The 17,234-nt window shown below is 47.2% G+C and overlaps 1 protein-coding gene across 1 annotated transcript; it reads left to right on the forward strand.

Moving 5' to 3' along the window:
• The first annotated feature begins 1,115 nt into the window (after positions 1-1,115).
• NME6 (NME/NM23 nucleoside diphosphate kinase 6) lies at positions 1,116-6,485 on the forward strand. The gene is made up of 6 exons (XM_082848113.1): positions 1,116-1,210; positions 3,190-3,286; positions 4,299-4,401; positions 4,946-4,985; positions 5,407-5,567; positions 5,841-6,485. The coding sequence occupies exons 1-6, from the start codon at positions 1,170-1,172 to the stop codon at positions 6,005-6,007; spliced, it is 609 nt and encodes a 202-aa protein (XP_082704239.1). The 5' UTR covers positions 1,116-1,169; the 3' UTR covers positions 6,008-6,485.
• Positions 6,486-17,234: the final 10,749 nt, after the last annotated feature.

Raw genomic sequence — 17,234 nt, forward strand, 5'->3', positions numbered from 1 at the left:
TCAATTTACATTCCCACCAACAGTGCAAGAGGATTCAATGGCTGCCTCTGAACTTGTGATTCAGCGCACACAAGTTTTTTGTCTCCCGCGTCCCTCCGACAAATACTGGGCACCAACCATATGCCAGGCACTACCCCAGATAAATAATAAAAGAGAGATCGAGTGGGGCCAGGCCCACTCCGGCGGCCCCGCTGGCGCGCATGTTCTCTACCGGGCTGCCACCTTGAAACGCCCATCCTGTCCTCTCTGAGCCACCTCCCCGAGCAGGGCCGCAGGCCTGGCCCTCCCTTCCGCCTGGGGGCGCCTGAGCCAGGCTCGGACCAAGTGCGGGAGAGAAGCAAGGGCCACCAGAAGGCGGGCCTTCCTGCTGCAGGGCCTCCTGGATTGGGGGGCACTCCGCCTCACCGGGCAAGGACCCTGAGGCAGGCTGCCCGGCCGAATGCCTGAAGGACCCCGCTAGTACCGAAGGCTAGCTATCGCAGTGCCTGGTGGCCGGCCTGCGCGGCGGGAGGATCAGGTGACTCGGACCCGAACTCCAGCACACTGGGGCTCCGAATAGCTCAGAATCTAGCGTGGCCTTAGGTCTCGGTACAAGGGGCCTGGGTCGCGCAGCTGCAGGCCCAGAGAAATGGAAGAGCAGGGTGGGGAAAAGGGCGGTATCTAGAGCTGAGGCTGTGAGTCTGGGGGGCGGGGCTTCAGGTGTTGGAAGCAGAAAGCCGAGTTGACGGGTTGCAGGTCTCCGACACGCTTGGGAGGATGAGAGGCATGACTGGCGCCTTCCAGGAAGCAGAATAGGCGCCTCTGTTGTGGGGGCAAACGCCCAGGCAATTTCTAAAATTTATAATTCTCTAATCGAGTGACTTTTATGTTGAGCAAGTTTCTCGACCTGTTAACATTTGTTGTAAACCAAGGTCCAAGACAGGCATAACTTAGCTGGCATTAGGAAAGGAACCATGTCCTCCGCTGGATAGCCCCTAGCATTCTGGTCTTGGAATAGCTGAATCAGATTCATTCATTGATTCATTCAGCAAATACTGTTGAGAACCATCTATGTGCTAGGCACTCTGCATAAGTACAGAGGATACGATGGTGAGCGAAACAGATCCCTGCTTTCATAGAGCTGACCTTCTAGTTGGGAAGAGCTAACTGAAGAAAACGTGAAAGGAGCCATGAGAATGTATAACAGGGGAAGTGAACTAAGATCTAGTGGGTGACTAGGAGGTAACCAGAGGAAGCACTTTCTGGACTGTGAAAACTTCTCAGGCAAAGGCTGTCAGGCCAGAATGTCTTGGAGCTGTAAGGCCCGTGAGGCTGGAGCAAAAGCAAGTTAAGGAGTGTGGAGTTCCAGATGAGGCTAGAGAGGTATGCAGGGATAAGATCATGCAAAGCCTAGTAGGACATGATAAGGCTCTGGGGTTTTATCATAAAAGCAGGGTACACTTTGAAGGGTTAAGGAGGGAAATGATATGACTAGATTTGCATTTTTAGTTCACTGTGGCTGCTATGTGGAGAACAGATTGTAGAGGGTAGCAAGAGTAGAAACTGGGAGACTACTGAAGAGGCTGTTGCAGAAGTCCAGAGGGGGTTGATGATGTCTTGGACTGTGGTGGTGGCAGTTAAGAAGGAGAGAATTGTATGGATTTGAGATACACTGGCTAGGTAAAATTGCCAGAACTCAGTGATATCATGGATATGGAGGGTGAGGAAGGGGAGGTGCCAAGGGTGTCGCTCCCTAGATATATGGCAAAGATTCTGCTCGCTTTTGGGTTACTCACCACCTGGGATGTTAGGGAAACTGGGTTGGCTGATCTTGTACTGGTTAGACTGTGCTTAGCTTTGTGGATTGAGTAGAGCATCAAGCTGAATGCTGTAGAAGGGACATGAATAGGAGAGACCTTGGCACAGTTTCTCCGTTTGGGCCAGACCCTAGCACTGCTTTTTTTTTTTTTTCTTTGCGGTACGCGGGCCTCTCACTGTTGTGGCCCCTCCCATTGCGGAGCACAGGCTCCGGACGCGCAGGCTCAGCGGCCATAGCTCACGGGCCTAGCCGCTCCGCGGAATGTGGGATCTTCCCGGACCGGGGCACGAACCCGTGTCCCCTGCATCGGCAGGCGGACTCTCAACCACTGCGCCACCAGGGAAGCCCCCTAGCACTGCTTTTAATGTGATTGTCAGGCTACTTTCGGGCTAAGAATAAAGAGACAGTTGTCCAGACTCTGTCCCTGTGTGTTCATGGAAGCCTTCTCTGTATTTGTTGGCAAATTTAGGGGTTCCACCAGATAATCTTTGACACCTTAGTCCTGCAGAGATGATCAATTTCTTACATGTAAATAGAATTTCAAAGTTGGAAGAGATCTCAAGTTTTCTTAGTCCAGTTTATAAAATACTTTTATGTTCTTTATATCATCTTCACAATTATTTATTGAGCTCTTACACCATCATGATTAGACACTAGAAATAGTGTCTTGTTCTTTTCTCTGAAGATGAATAGAATAAGACTGTATATGTTCATTTAGTCAATAAAATTGATTAAGCACCTTTGTGCCACGCAGTTTTAGCTGCTTCAGATACAAAATGATTACAACTTGTCTTTGACCTTGGAGTTGCATGTCTGCAAACCCTGCCATTGAGGACAGCTGAGTGTATTAAAGGGTTTGATTTGGGCGTGATAGATCCTGACTTATCTGTAAGATTAGGTAAGAAATGGTATGTATCCAGCAGACTTTTTGGGGTGTATCCTGGCAAGATCCCAATTCTTGTCCATCCAATCTTCAAATTCTATAATTGATGGAAGGGCACTGTGGGAACAGTTATTGTACCCTTGTGGCTGCTCTTTAGGAATGTAAATTGTAAATCCTCAGTAAAACACAAAAGAAAGGAAGGGACAGGAGTATCGCCAGAGACAGGTCGTGTTTAAACTTGAACTTCTGAATGGGTCACTCTTTCACAGGTTTACAGTTGCACTAACCAGATTATGTGCTCCACTGGGCAACTTGAATGGCCCCTCTACCACTCCCTTCCCTCAGCTCCATGAACCCAAATGGGCAAATTAAATACTAAGTAACTGTCGTGTGCTTCATCAGTGTAAGAGTGAGAGCCCTGGTTGACTTGCAAAACTGCTCGGCTCCAGAATAGGAAGGGTGGGGAGTGCAGCACTGACGGGTCTCTTATCTGACTCTCTGATGGCAGGAGGGAGATGACCTCGATATTACGGAGCCCTCAGGCTCTCCAGCTTACTCTGGCTCTGATCAAGCCTGATGCAGTTGCTCACCCACTGATTCTGGAGGTAAGAACAAGTCCTAAGACTCTACTGTATGTCGGAGGCATTGCTTTTGTTTCAGGTGCCATAGGGCCATTTGCGAAGACTGACAACACAGTCCTGTGCTAGATGGTGTGGAGGCAAAGTTAGAAGCCATGACTCTGACCATAAGGAGATTAAAAATCTACTGGAGGGCTTCCCTGGTGGCGCAGTGGTTGAGAATCTGCCTGCCAATGCAGGGGACACGGGTTCGAGCCCTGGTCCGGGAAGATCCCACATGCCGCGGAGCAACTGGGCCCGTGAGCCACAACTACTGAGCCTGCGTGTTTGGAGCCTGTGCTCCGCAACAAGAGAGGCCGCGATTAGTGAGTGGCCCCCGCTTGCCACAACTAGAGAAAGCCCTCACACAGAAACGAAGACCCAACACAGCCAAAAATATACATTAAAAATCTACTGGAGAACTGGGACAGATATAAAATATAAGAAAGGATCCAATACAATAATAAAAACCAAACCTCAAGACAGTGTACGTATATTAGTTCTCTACTAATGTGTAACAAATTACCACAAACTTAGCAGCTTAAAACAACACTCATTATCTCACAGTTCTAGAATTTAGAGGTCCAGTAGGTTTGGCTGAGGGCTGGGTTCTCTCCTTAGAGTTTCACAAAGCCAAATTCCAGGTATCGGCTGACTGGGCCCTTATCTAAAGGGTCTGGGGAAGAATCCACTTTGATACTCATTCAGGTTGGCAGAATTTGGTTTCTGTGGTTATAGGACTGAGATAGACCCCCATGTCCTTGCCGGCCTTCAGGTGGGGCCTACCATTTTTAGAGTCCACTCACATTCCTCATCACATGGCTCACTCCGTCTTCAAGACAGCAACAGGGCGTCTCTTTTCTTCTGACCCACCAATGGGACAGACCCTCAAGTCCTAGGCTCTGAAGGGTCCTCAGGGTTCTTTTGGTCTGCCTGGGTCTCCCATTCACTCAAATGGTCCCTCTGACTGACTTTTATCTTTGGGGTGGTGTTTATCCAGGCTGTTCATCAGCAGATTCTGAGCAACAAGTTCCTTATTGTACGAATGAGAGAGCTTCTGTGGAGAAAGGAAGATTGCCAGAAGTTTTACCAAGAGCATGAAGGTAGGACCAACAGTCCTCTTGAGTGGGAGGCTTCTCTATCACAAGAGAGATTTTACCTGGCCACACAATGTCAGGCTCTCTCTGACCTACGAACCGTAAAATTGCAGCCAGTCTTCTAAAATCTTGGTTTATACACAAACTTTTCATGATTATCAGTATTTTTTAAATGTTTTCTAGGAGGGTTCTACGTCATGGTCCCAACAAGTAACTTAGTTTTATGTCCTGATACTATCACTAGTTACCAATTTACTCTGTCAGACATTGTCCAAAGGCTCATGATTTCTTTTAATTCCCCAGCAACCCCATGAAGTAGGTATTGTTATGTCCCCAGCACACAAATTAGAAAACTAAATTAGGGAAGTTAATGATTTACCCGAAACTACACAGGTTGCAAGTTGGAGAGCCTGGATTCAGACCCAGGTATGTCAGACGCCAAGGTCCTTGTTCTTTTCTCTAAAACAGTTTTTATCATTCCAAATAGGGAGTCAGAAGTATAAAGAGTTCTCTTGGCACCAGTGTCTTGATGAAGGTACTCTCTTTGCAGGGCGTTTTTTCTATCAGCGGCTGGTGGAGTTCATGGCCAGGTATTTCTCATTTTGGTTATAACATCTTCATCCACTGAGACTTATTTCCCCTGCCCCCTAAATAGATTTGTTAATTTTATTTGCCACTCTTTAAACTTGTAACCAGTGTCAAGTGTCTGAAGAAACATGGGCTTGGGCCAACACTGACCTTGTGGCCACTTGTCCCATGGTAGTTAACTGCTCCAGGGGCTGTAGAAGAGTATTGTTGAATGCTGCCTAGCAACTCTTCTGATCCCTGTGGCCTTTCTTGATCATCCGCAGTGGCCTTCCATCACCTTTTATTTGAAGCAGTATTGGCACTCAACTAGAAAGGCAAGGAGACTCTCAGGATGTCCAGTGTGCCTTTATTTGTGCTCTACTCATGGTATGCCCTCCTGGACCCGATAGCCAGATTCCTGACGTGTGCTCCATTTATTCACAGTGGGCCAATCCGAGCCTACATCCTCGCCCACAAGGATGCCATCCAGCTCTGGAGGACAGTGATGGGACCCACCAGAGTGTTTCGAGCACGCCACGTGGCCCCAGATTCAATTCGTGGGAGTTTCGGCCTCACTGACACCCGTAATACAACCCATGGCTCAGGTGAGTCTGCCTCCTGTGTCCACTGTATTTAATAAGCGAAGCTGGTTTGAGATTGGTGGGCAGGCATATGGTGGGGTTGAGAGCCAGGTCCCTCAGTGAGCTTTCTTCCCAGTTGTGTTTCTGGCCCTTTGTGGCCACCTCAGCAGATGCGGCCCCAGGACTTAGGGGCAGGAGAAGTATAGGCTCTGGTTTCTGAACCTGATTATGATTGCCTCTTGCCTCCATCCTAAACTCCCTATGAGAACCCCTTCTCTTTTTTACCTCCCCTTACAGACTCTGTGGTTTCAGCCAGTAGAGAGATCGCAGCCTTCTTTCCCGACTTCAGTGAACAGCGCTGGTATGAGGAAGAGGAGCCCCAGTTGCGCTGTGGCCCTGTGCACTACAATCCAGAGGGAGGCATCCACTTTGCAGCTGGAACAGGAGGCCCAGGGCCAACCTGACGCAGGCCTGTTGGTCTGTGAAGAGTGATGGTGTTGCCCAGCCTTTTCTCGCAGACCTCTGGTCCAGAGCATTCTCCTAGGACCAGGGAGGCCTGGGGCTTATTGTGCCATCTCTGCTGGGCACCGCCACCTGCATAAGAGCCTAGCTCCTCACTGCTACCTCTTCTAGAATCTAACTCTCTATCTACCTCTTCTCTGGAATGTTCATGGGTGGTTCAGAGGAATGATGGCTCCTTTTTTTCTGAGAACTGTTCATCCTTTTTCAAGGAGGGGCTTGCCTAACTGACTTGCCTGAAAAATGCAGTGACCGTATTAGCAACATTTGGTCTATTTTCCTTAATAAAAGTCAGTATTCTACTGAATCCTGCAGGCTGGGAGCACTACTCTATGTACTGTCTCTCTATCCCTAACTGGAATAATTAAATCTGTCCTGAAGTCAAGTTTCTGGTCTATGCTAAGTAAAGAGAGAATTGTGGGACTTGCCTAGTAGCACAGTGGTTAAGAATCCGCCTGCCAACGCAGGGGACACAGGTTCGAGCCCTGGTGCGGGAAGATGCCACATGCTGCGGAGCAACTAAGCCCGTGCGCCACAATTACTGAGCCTGTGCTCTAGAGCCCGCGAACCACAACTACTGAGCCCACATGCCACAACTACTGAAGTCCACGCGCCTAGAGCCTGTGCTCTACAACAAGATGAAGCCACCACAATGAGAAGCCTGTGCACTGCAACGAAGAGTAGCCCCCGCTCGCTGCAACTAGAGAAAGCCTGCGCACAGCAACGAAGACCCAACGCAGCCAAAAATAAATAAATAAAATAAATTAATTTTTTTAAAAAAAGGGAGAATCGTGAAGAAATCTCCCAGGAGGTTCACACACAGTGTGCAGCTTATGTAGTGCATGAGGCACCCAGTGACGGAGCTGACTGTGGGCTCAAATCCATGCTGTGCACCTGGCACAGGGCTGCATCCTGGAAGAAGGGGCACCTTTCGTTTGAACAAAAGTATGTCTGCCCAGTAGAGGCATATTGTTATGACTCACTTTTTTTTCTGATTTGCACAAAGCCACTAAAGCTAGCCATGTCTCTGCTGTAGCTGAGGATGACAGTTATCTATTGCTGCATGACAAATCACCTCAAGATTTTGTGGCTTAAAACAATGACTTAGAGATGTCACTGTGGTCCAGTGGTTAAGAATCTGCCTTCCAATGCAGGGGAGATGGGTTTGATCCCTGGTCGGGGAACTAAGATCCCACATGCCATGCAGCAATTAAGCCCGCGCACCCCAACTACCGAGCCCATGCGCCACAACTAGAGAGCCCATGTGCCACAAACTACAGAGCCCATGTGCTCTGGAGCCCGTGCTCCACAACTACAGAGCCCACACACCACAACTAGAGAGAAGCCCATGCGCTATAACAAAGAGCCCGCGTGCCGCAGTGAAAGATCCCATGTGCCACAACTAAGACCTGACACAGCCAAAAATAAACAGATAAATAAATATTAAAAAACATCAACAATAACAACGATTCATTCTTATGTGTCTGTGGATTGGCTGGGTGATTCTGCTGGGCTCACTGGGACTCACTCACATGGCTGCATTCAGCATTTGGGTCCAATGTGGTCTTTCATCCTGAGCTGCTTCATAGCATGGTTGTTTCAAGGTTCCAAGAGAGCAGGCCCCCATTCACAAGCTCATCACGCTTCTGCTTGTGTCATGTTTGCTGATATCCCATTGACAAAGGCCAAGTCACATGGCCAAGCCCAGAATCCACACATAGGGCATGGACAGTGGGAGGTATGAATCATTGGGGGCCATTACCATGACAATCTACAAACTGAAAGTAGTGAGGAGCCTTGAATTTATATAGAACTTATGAAAACAAATACTTGCACAAGCCAACAAAGGAGATGAAGAAATAGCCAGAGAAGGAAGGAAAAAACCGAGGGTGTGTGGATCAGGAAAGTCAAGAGAAAAGAGTGTTTAGATAATGAAGCAATGTTGAATGCTGTTGAGAAGTCCAGAATAATGAAGCCCTTAAAGTACCCCCTAAGTATGGCAGCATGGAGATCGCTGTGACCTTGGCAAGAGCGGCAGCTCTGGAGTGGTAGGGAGCTTACTTTGTGTGGAAGACAGTGGGTTGAAGCATTTATAACTGTCGTACTACCTGTGGGTTTAGAGTGGGATACCTAGGAGTCTTAGAGAATCTTCTTACAACTGAATCTGTAAGTGTATGTCTACATATGCTCCCATCTTCTTCTATCTTCCTGTTACAACATAGGATGGGTCCTGCTTCCTGTTAAGCCAGTCCTTCCATGTTGCTCTGAATCCCATCTCCTTGCTTTTTTGGTTGTCTAGTCTTTACTGCACTTTTACCCTTCTCCACTGAGTCCTTCCCCTTTGAATTCAAACATGTTTTGGTGTCTCCCATTTTTCAAAATCATTTTAACCTCATTTTCCCCTTTGGCTACCTGTTTCTTCATCTCTGTACAGACAAGTCCATATCAGTTGTCTGCACTGACAGGCTCACCCCCATTTTCTCAGCAGCCCATTACGGTATGGCGTGCACATTCACCATTCAAGAGGAGACTGGTTGGTTTCTTTTTCTTCTTCTTTTTAAATATCTATCTATCTAGGCTGTGCCGGGTCTTAGTTGTGGCATGTGGAATCTTTAGTTGTAGCATGCAGGTCCTTTTTAGTTGCAACATGTGGGATATTTTAGTGGCGGCATTCTCCCCCCAAAGCTAACCAAAGGCCAGCTGAAAACACCAGGCAAACTGACAAGAGAGACTGATCAGGAGCCCCAGCTATCGGTAAGCAGCCAGAAGAAGCACTCTCCTTCCCTCCATTTTTCATATCTAATCCTTAAAGCTCTGTACCTGTGAATATTTCTTGCTCCACGTGCCCCTCAGTCCCCACTTATATGGCCATTGTAGAGAAGACATCCTTGGTGACTGAGTAGAGTGAAATGACTAGAGATTTAAGTGAAGGGAATGGATGTGACTGGCAAACAGAGTGCACAGAGTGGAGGGGAGGCAGGAGAATGCTGGGACTGAAACAATCTAGCATGTGGTGGTGAAGTACCCTACAAAAGGCTTAGGGTGACCACAGAAGCTGGAAAACAGTTGAAGGAGTGTGGGGAGAGGATAGGAATAAGAAAAAGGTAATCAAATTCTGCTGAGGCTGCAAGAGAAATGAAGACTGAGCAAAAAGGGGGATTAAAAAATATTGCTGGGCTCCAACAACAGTGTCCACTAAATGGTGGGTGCAGAAAAGAGTGGAGAGGACTGAGAAGTGTTTGGGATGAAAGAGTGGATAAATGGGGATTACTTCCAAGTCTGTTAAGAGATACAGTAGATGGAAAGAAAATGGGATTAGAAGAGAATTTTTCAGAATAGTAATAATTTGAACATGCTTAAATGCTAAGGAAGTAGAGTCATTAGAGACGGATTGGTTTACAATAAATATAATTTAGAATCATTAAAATTCCTGAGAAGCAGGAGGGACTAGGACGCAAACACACTTTAGAGGAAAAGGTCAATTTTGGAATTAAAGATAGCTCCTCCTTCACTATAGGAGAGAGGCATAGGAATGCTTGCATGTTTCATTGTGGGGATGTTGGCTCTTTCTTCAGCAATATCTCTTTCATTTGTCAAACAGGAGTCAAAGCCATCTATTGAAAGTGAGGGGAAAGATGAAATTCATAAAGCATGAAAAGGTTTGAAATAATACTTATGAAGCATGGGAAAGGGAACTGACTCATGAGACATAGAATTACGAGGCATTTCTGAGGGCAAATTAAGAACTCTGTGACCCTGTATTTGGAATATGAGTTGCATGCCTTGTCATGTGTTGTGGTGAGTTGCAGCCATGAAATGTGCAATTGGTGGAATCATCCAAGATCAGGGATTTCATGAGCAGGCTTGGTGAAAGATCAAAGGGACAAGGAATATTTAGTCTTAGCAAGTAAATAGTTGACACAATCATCCAAGGATTAAACTGGACACAAAAAACAAATGGACAGAGAGGACAATGGAGGGTTCCCACTTGGTGGCAAACCTGTGTGCACAAGAAGATACGAATGAACAGGTCGGCAGTTTGGAGATTGTGGTTGGGGTGAGGGTGTTCTGAGTTATTTGAAAGGTAGAATGTGTGGGTGAACACAGTGTTTCCTCTCAAGTTGTTTGGAAAGGAGGTGCAGGGATTAGAAGCTGGAGCTTTGGTGACAGATCGGAATTCAAATCCTGGTTCTATCACTTTCTAGCTATGTGACTTTAGCTATATTTGTCTCCACTCAATTCAGTTGTTAAATGAGAAAGTCATACTTAACTTTCAGAGTTACTGTGAGGATTAAACTAACTCATGCACATAAGGTCAAAAACCCAAGATCTCAATAAATGACAATTTAAATGATCTCTTCTTCTCTTTCTTTGGATTTCAGATAGAAAGAGTTAAGTTAATCACACCTCTCAGTGTATGACTTAATCTCACACTATTTTCCTTTGTCTATTTTAGCACATTTAATTACTGACAATGTTTTTGACAAGACTGTACAGTTAAAAGTGGCTTTCTCATATATAAACTTAGGTAATGCGTAGAGATAGCTGATAGATTATGATTAGGGTAGGACACAATTCTAGTTACCACTTTACCAAGAGCAGTTGAAACCAAATGTAATCACGTAAGTTGATCTCACACTCTTTATGCTGAGGTTAAAGTAAGCATTCCTGTCCTCTGTAGGGAATGTAGAACACAGAAACGGCACCATGGCCAAAGTACACGACTGATTTCTTATAAAAGTGACTGTAATATTAGTCTAGCAGAAATAGAACTTTGATTCATTGAACGCATTAACAAAATAAAATAGGCCCTTTGACAGCTCAGACAGAAGCCCAGCTCAGTGGAGTACAAAGCTAGGATTCAGGGTTGGAGGACCAAGACTGCTTGAGTCTCTCACAGTGAGAAGCCTGGATGACCGAGGAAGAAGGTTTCCAAAGGAGCAGAGGGCAGGGTAGGGCAGGGAGGGTGTGTGGCTCAAATGAGCTGGGCTGGAGGCTTAAGGAAACACGTTAGTGAGTTAAATCAAGAGTGATGGGGCTTCCCTGGTGGCGCAGTGGTTGAGAGTCCGCCTGCCGATGCAGGGGACGCGGGTTCGTGCCCTGGTCCAGGAAGATCCCACATGCCGCGGAGGGGCTGGGCCCGTGAGCCATGGCCGCTGAGCCTGCATGTCCGGAGCCTGTGCTCCGCAATGGGAGAGGCCACAACAGTGAGAGGCCCGTGTACAAAAAAAAAAAAAAAAAGTGATGGAAGTTGAGAAATTCCAGCAGTTTTCCCCCTAGAAGTAGAAGCCACAATCCTCATGTGATTGAGTCCCTCTGAAAAGCATGTTATATATAAACCTCTGTGGTCCAAAGTTTTCTCACAAACAGAGATAAGTCTCTTCCATGTGGGCATCAAGAGCTACACACTTATTTGGGGTCCTGGGAGTAACTGGCTCCTCCTGTCTCTCTCAGAGCATTTTGCATAAGCAGGTGGGCTGGGCGGGGGTGGGGGGGGGTTGGTCATGTAGTTAGTGGTTTAAGATTTTTAACTCACAGGCCTGGGAACTGTGGACAAGATGAGACTTTCATGGAGTCTTTCTCCTCTTTCAGCTTTGCCTGTCGCTACAAAGGTACTATTATGGAAGACTGGGTGGTAACTGGGTTACTGGCAGTGTAGCCACAGTTGAGTGGCCTTTTTTTCTCCTGAAATAACAGCATAGCAGGAAATGAGGGCTTATATGTAGCTAGTTTATTCTGGGAAGTGATCTCAGAAAATAAGAGTGGAGGCACTGGGAGAGTAAAACAGCGAAGAGAAAGCCAACCCAAGAAAGGGGTACTGAGGTGGTCACCACTGCGGACAACTGGCCTCTTATCTAGCTGGAAGTCCTCTCCCTCCCATCAGAGACCAAGAAGCTGGGGACCTGCCCACTGGTTTCCATCATCCATTGTTAAGCATTTCCACAGGAAGACTGAACTCCCCTGCAGGTCCAAATCTGCGTATTGCCAGAAAGGCTTCCTGCACCACATCAGTAGAGAAGCTCCTGGGATGAACACAAGAGAAATGGACTTAAGGAGCTCTCTGATTTCACCTGGGTTCAGCAACAGCCATGGTAAGGATGTGGCCAAGAAATGGAGTATACAAGTTGTCCAAGGCCATCCTTCCCTGTTCATGCTTTGGTCTACGTGTAGCTCAGCATATCTCAGAGCCAGGCAAGATGCTGGTGAGCCACAATCTCTATTTAATACACAACATAAGCCGATTAGTGGGGAACCCCCCCGCCATTTCCCACTACTGCAACTAGACATGAGGTCATAACTGATTCTTATTATCTCCATCCTTTACCAACCATATTATAATTCCTCTCCCCGGAGTCAGCACTTACAGGTCTAAGATGCTTATATACTGGGGAAACACAGACCTTTATCTCTAAACCGTCTGATCCCTTACATGTTTCACCCTGATGTAAGAGTTGACTGCTGTGAGGGTCCACTGAAGATTATCCCTGGGTATGAAGCACATCAGAGAATCCCCTGGGATCAGATGTACTCTTCCCTTCCCCTTGGGGAGAAGCAATGTCAGCAACTCATGATGATCAAGGTTGATTACTTACATATGATAGCTCTTCGCTTTCCTGGTGGTCCACCACCATGACAAGCCCCAAATGACCCAGTTAGTCATAGCATTATTTCAGTGTATGCTTCCTGTGATGCTCTTTGGCTAAAGGATCTCCCCCTTTCCTCCTCCATGCCCCTCCCACCCCCAGTAATAAGGAAAGGGCCTTTCTAGGCACAGAAAGCACAAATTTTTGCCAGGTGCTATTTCTGCAGTGCCCTATCACAGAGGTTTCCACCTTGGAAACCTTCAGTATGCTACCCTGGAATCCTTATTCCTGAATACCAAGCTGAATCCAAGTACCACCCCTTATTAGTTGTGTGAACATGGGCAAATTATCTACGTTTCTGATTTCTTCACCTACAAAAGACTGGTTGTTCTTGTTACCAACATCATATATTTGGATTTTTTCCTTGTCTCTCTTCTTTACTTGTGGACAATCCACCATGAGTCCTAAGCATCCCTCTAAATGTTCCTTTGGCAATGAGGATGTGATGCTGTGATAAAGACATGGCTTTCTGGAAGAAGGGCAAAGGATCCCATAGGCCAGTTCCAGGGATATGGTACTGGGATCTATCAGAAAATGTTCTCGCCCAGTGGGGCCCCACTGTCCTACCTCTTGATAAAAATTTATAGGCTGACTGGTGAGAGGTAGGATTGTAACAAGCCCCTAGATGTGGCCTTGATTGTTGCTTACTTTCTTCCAGGAGACAAGGGGAGAATGCTCTGACAATGGGACAGACAGCTCTGCAGTCAAGCTGAAAGGTGATCCTTAGCCAAGCGGTCTGCAAAGCTGAAGTAAATGTCAGCAAAGAAGACAGAACTTTCTGAGGAGTGAAAACACTCAGAAACCAAAGTTCCTTTGGTTGAACCATGAGGCAGCCACTTAAAAGTGAGAAATGCTGGGGCTTCCCTGGTGGCGCAGTGGTTGAGAGTCCGTCTGCCGATGCAGGGGACACGGGTTCGTGCCCCGGTCTGGGAGGATCCCACATGCCGCGGAGCGGCTGGGCCCATGAGCCATGGCCACTGAGCCTGCGCGTCCGGAGCCTGTGCTCCGCAACGGGAGAGGCCACAGCAGTGAGAGGCCCCGCAAAAAAAAAAAAAAAAAAAAAAAAAAGTGAGAAATGCAAAGCGAGAAATACTGGCACAGAGCAGCATTCTCCACATTCCTTTCCTCTTTATCCCAACTGCAGCTGCTTCCAGGAGGGACCAAGCTTCCCTGTCCCCAAGGGGGACCAAAGGCCACATGCTGTTCAAGTAAGCTGGGATATTTTCTTTTTTTTTAGATTTATTAATTTATTTATTATTAATTTTTTTTGGGGGGGCTGCGTCGGGGCTTAGTTGCGGCACATGTGGTCTTCACTGAGGCATGCGGGATCTTCCGTTGCAGCGCACAGGCTCATTGCAGTGTGCGGGCTTCTCTCTAGTTGTGGCGTGCAGGTTCCAGAGTGTGTGGGCTCTGTAGTTTGCGGCACGCAGGCTCTCTAGTTGAGGCGCACAAGCTCAGTAGTTGCAGCACGTGGACTTAGTTGCCCCACGGCATGTAGGATCTAGTTCCCTGACTGGGGATTGAGCCCGCATCCCCTGCACTGTAAGGCGGATTCTTTACCACTGGACCACCAGGGAAGTTCCTGGGGTATTTTCAAAGAGGAGAGGTTCAAATTTTTATATCTCTGCTGGGCACAAGTGCCTAAGTCACTGTCCTACCTGGTCCTGTGGGAGGGAAGGGGGTGCTGAGTGCAGGTGTGGCCAAAAGCACTGAGGACTGCAGTGTAGAGTCACGGTGGCATGGTGGCCATGGAGCCATACAGGTCACCCAGGTGCTCACTGGAGGCCAGGAGGCACACAGGGAGGGGTAGCAGCACCAACCCTGGGGTGAGAACCCAGAGAAGGAAAAAAGCCTCCCTGCTGTCCCCCATGGACTCTGCCTTCCCTGGTCTCCTGGTGGCTGTGGCTTTAGCCCCTGATGTACATGTACTAAACTACTTGGATGGTCTTCCAAAAGGGGGAAAAATGCACCCAAATTCAGTTGATGGGTTTACAGTGGGGAAGGGCAGCTAAAGTGACCTTGGGAGTGGGGCTTCTGAGCTGACCCAATGTATTGTCATTGTGGCTTTCACTGCTGACTGCATAACTGATGTGATGTTTTACACGCTTGTAATGAGAATATGCATGTGCATTTAGGGACTGTCACATATACAGAAGTGATCTGTCCTTCCGACTGGTTCAACAGACACAAGATAGAATCCCAGGAGCAGGAGAAATCACAGCTTTAAAGACTTAACGGCTGTTGGAAAACTCAGAGTGGACAAGGTCAGTGGGACAGAAAGGAAAGAGCCCTGGATTGAGAGCTGGACTTCAAGAACTGGTTCATCTTCCAAAGATAAGTTCGATAGTGGGAAAACAAAATCATAACAGATACTGCATGTTGTGCAACTACTATCTCCCAGATGCAGATACACCTTCTATGTGACCATTATTTCCTATGAGAATAACTTCTAAAATTTAAAAATGATTCTTTACAGCAGATGGCTGTATGTATTTGTCTCAACCTGAAATCAAGTAAATTCATTTTCTATTTCTACATTTGCATACGTTTCACTTAAAATCAAATAAAATTTATTAAAATATAATTTAAAATAAATTTTAAAATTAAAAATACTTTCAGTACAGATTCAGCTTGAGAATAGGGAGTAAAATAGAAATCCAGCAAAATTTGGATATGTCAAAAGACAGATACTTCTTCACAGTGTCTTTTAGAACATTCACAAGTTTTCTCACCTGTCAGCCTTCCACCACACAAAATCCTTTCTCATTAAATTGGAATCTCCAAGTTCAAACACTCTTCTACCCAAGAATTCCCTCCCATGAATTCATCATTCCACAAATTCTCCCAGAGGCTTATTTTTGGTCATATATGGCCCTGGGGAACATAAGTCCTTGAATCATCCAAGGTCAAGATGAAGAGTGGGATTCACTTGCCTAAATGAGCAGCCTTGGATGCCTAATGTGATGCTCCCTTTATCCCAGTTCTCCAGGAGCCACTTAGGATTCATGAGTCTGGGACTCTAAGGTTCTGAGAGCCCATGATCCCCTTATGACTCACAAATGCCTGGGCCTCATGGCCATCCTCCTCTCTTCCTCTCCTGAAGAGGCTTACCCTAGCGCCCAGCATCTGAATAACAGAAGCCAGTTTTGGGGGCCTTAATTCCACCTCTCACGCTAAGGCCCAGAAATAGGTATTACTGAGGTCAGGGTATGAAGGGCTCTTCATGCCCTCTTCAAGATGTGGAAAGTAGGGGCAACAAGGCAAGGGAAAAGAAGGAATGATGATGGAAACAGCTGCAGAAAACCAGGACCCCTGGAATGGAGTCGAGAGATCACTCCCACAAAGCCCCATGGGAAAGTGGCTCTAAATGCAGACCCCCTGACGTGTTAAAACTGTGCGAAAGTAGGGTGAGGTAGTAGGGGTGCCTCTATTACCCAGGGAGGCGGAAGGTAGGGAATCAGTGACAGCAACTTGAGCTGACGTTGAAAGGTTCTATCCTCATCCCCATGGAAGCTGGGAAACAAGCAGATACAGCAAGTAGCCCCTTGGCTGCCCTCTCTGGTCCCTCCCAAAGCCAAAGAGGTCCCTCCTCCCCATGGTTCCATCCTGTGGGCACGTCAGCATTATAAGAAAATTTGGGAAACAAAGGGAGAAATCTGCGCCGGGGGACAAACCTCAAGAAAAAGGGGCGAGGCATTTGGAGGGCTAAATGAAACTACCCCGAAAGAGACAAAGCCGAGTACTTTTGGGGTGAGGTTGAAGGACAAGGCCAGCAAGAACACAGGGGCTGCCTTGATCTCAGTTTTACTTACCAGGTCCTGCAGTCCTGAGTCTGAGATGCCTTATCACCCATCAGAAATGAGGCACCAGGGCTTCCCTGGTGGTGCAGTGGTTAAGAATCTGCCTGCCAAGGCAGGGGACACGGGTTTGAGCCCTGGTCCGGGAAGATCCCACATGCCGTGGAGCAACTAAGCCCGTGCGCCACAACTACTGAGGCTGCGCTTTAGGGCCCGCGAGCCACAACTACTGAAGCCCGTGCGCCTAAAGCCCATGCTCCGCAACAAGAGAAGCCACTGCAATGAGAAGCCCACGCACTGCAACGAAGAGTAGCCCCCGCTCACCGCAACTACAGAAAGCCTGTGCGCAGCAACGAACACCCAATGCAGCCAAAAATAAATAAATAAACAAATTTATAAAAAAAAAAAAAAAAGAAAGAAAGAAAGAAAGAAATGAGCCACCAGCCCCTACAGCAAAAATCCAGCTATTCCTCCCTGGCAGGAAATTCTATGAAGCCCAACAGTCCTGGAAGTGTTTGCCTCCTTTTCCCATCCCGTCTCCTCCCACAATCCTTTATTGTGAAGACCTCACAACACCTCAAGACTATCATTGCAGAGATGGGGCCAATTTTAACCCCTGTCCATGAAGGAGTGACTCCTGACTGGAAGACATCCAAAGCTATCTGCACCCACCTGGACAGAGGTCCCCTCTGCATCTCTCCCTGATTTCTGGGCCTGACAGTGGTCTTGCT

The sequence above is a fragment of the Leucopleurus acutus genome (assembly GCF_964270905.1).
Source record: "Leucopleurus acutus genome assembly, chromosome: 10".
In the NCBI taxonomy this organism is placed as follows: domain Eukaryota; kingdom Metazoa; phylum Chordata; class Mammalia; order Artiodactyla; family Delphinidae; genus Leucopleurus; species Leucopleurus acutus.

Coding starts and splice junctions, on each gene's coding strand:
- NME6 (XM_082848113.1), top strand. CDS start 1,170: ATGAGAATGTATAACAGGGGAAGTGAACTAAGATCTAGTGG. Junction 3,287..4,298: donor CTCACCCACTGATTCTGGAG/GTAAGAACAAGT, acceptor GTGTTTATCCAG/GCTGTTCATCAGCAGATTCT. Junction 4,402..4,945: donor GTTTTACCAAGAGCATGAAG/GTAGGACCAACA, acceptor CTCTCTTTGCAG/GGCGTTTTTTCTATCAGCGG.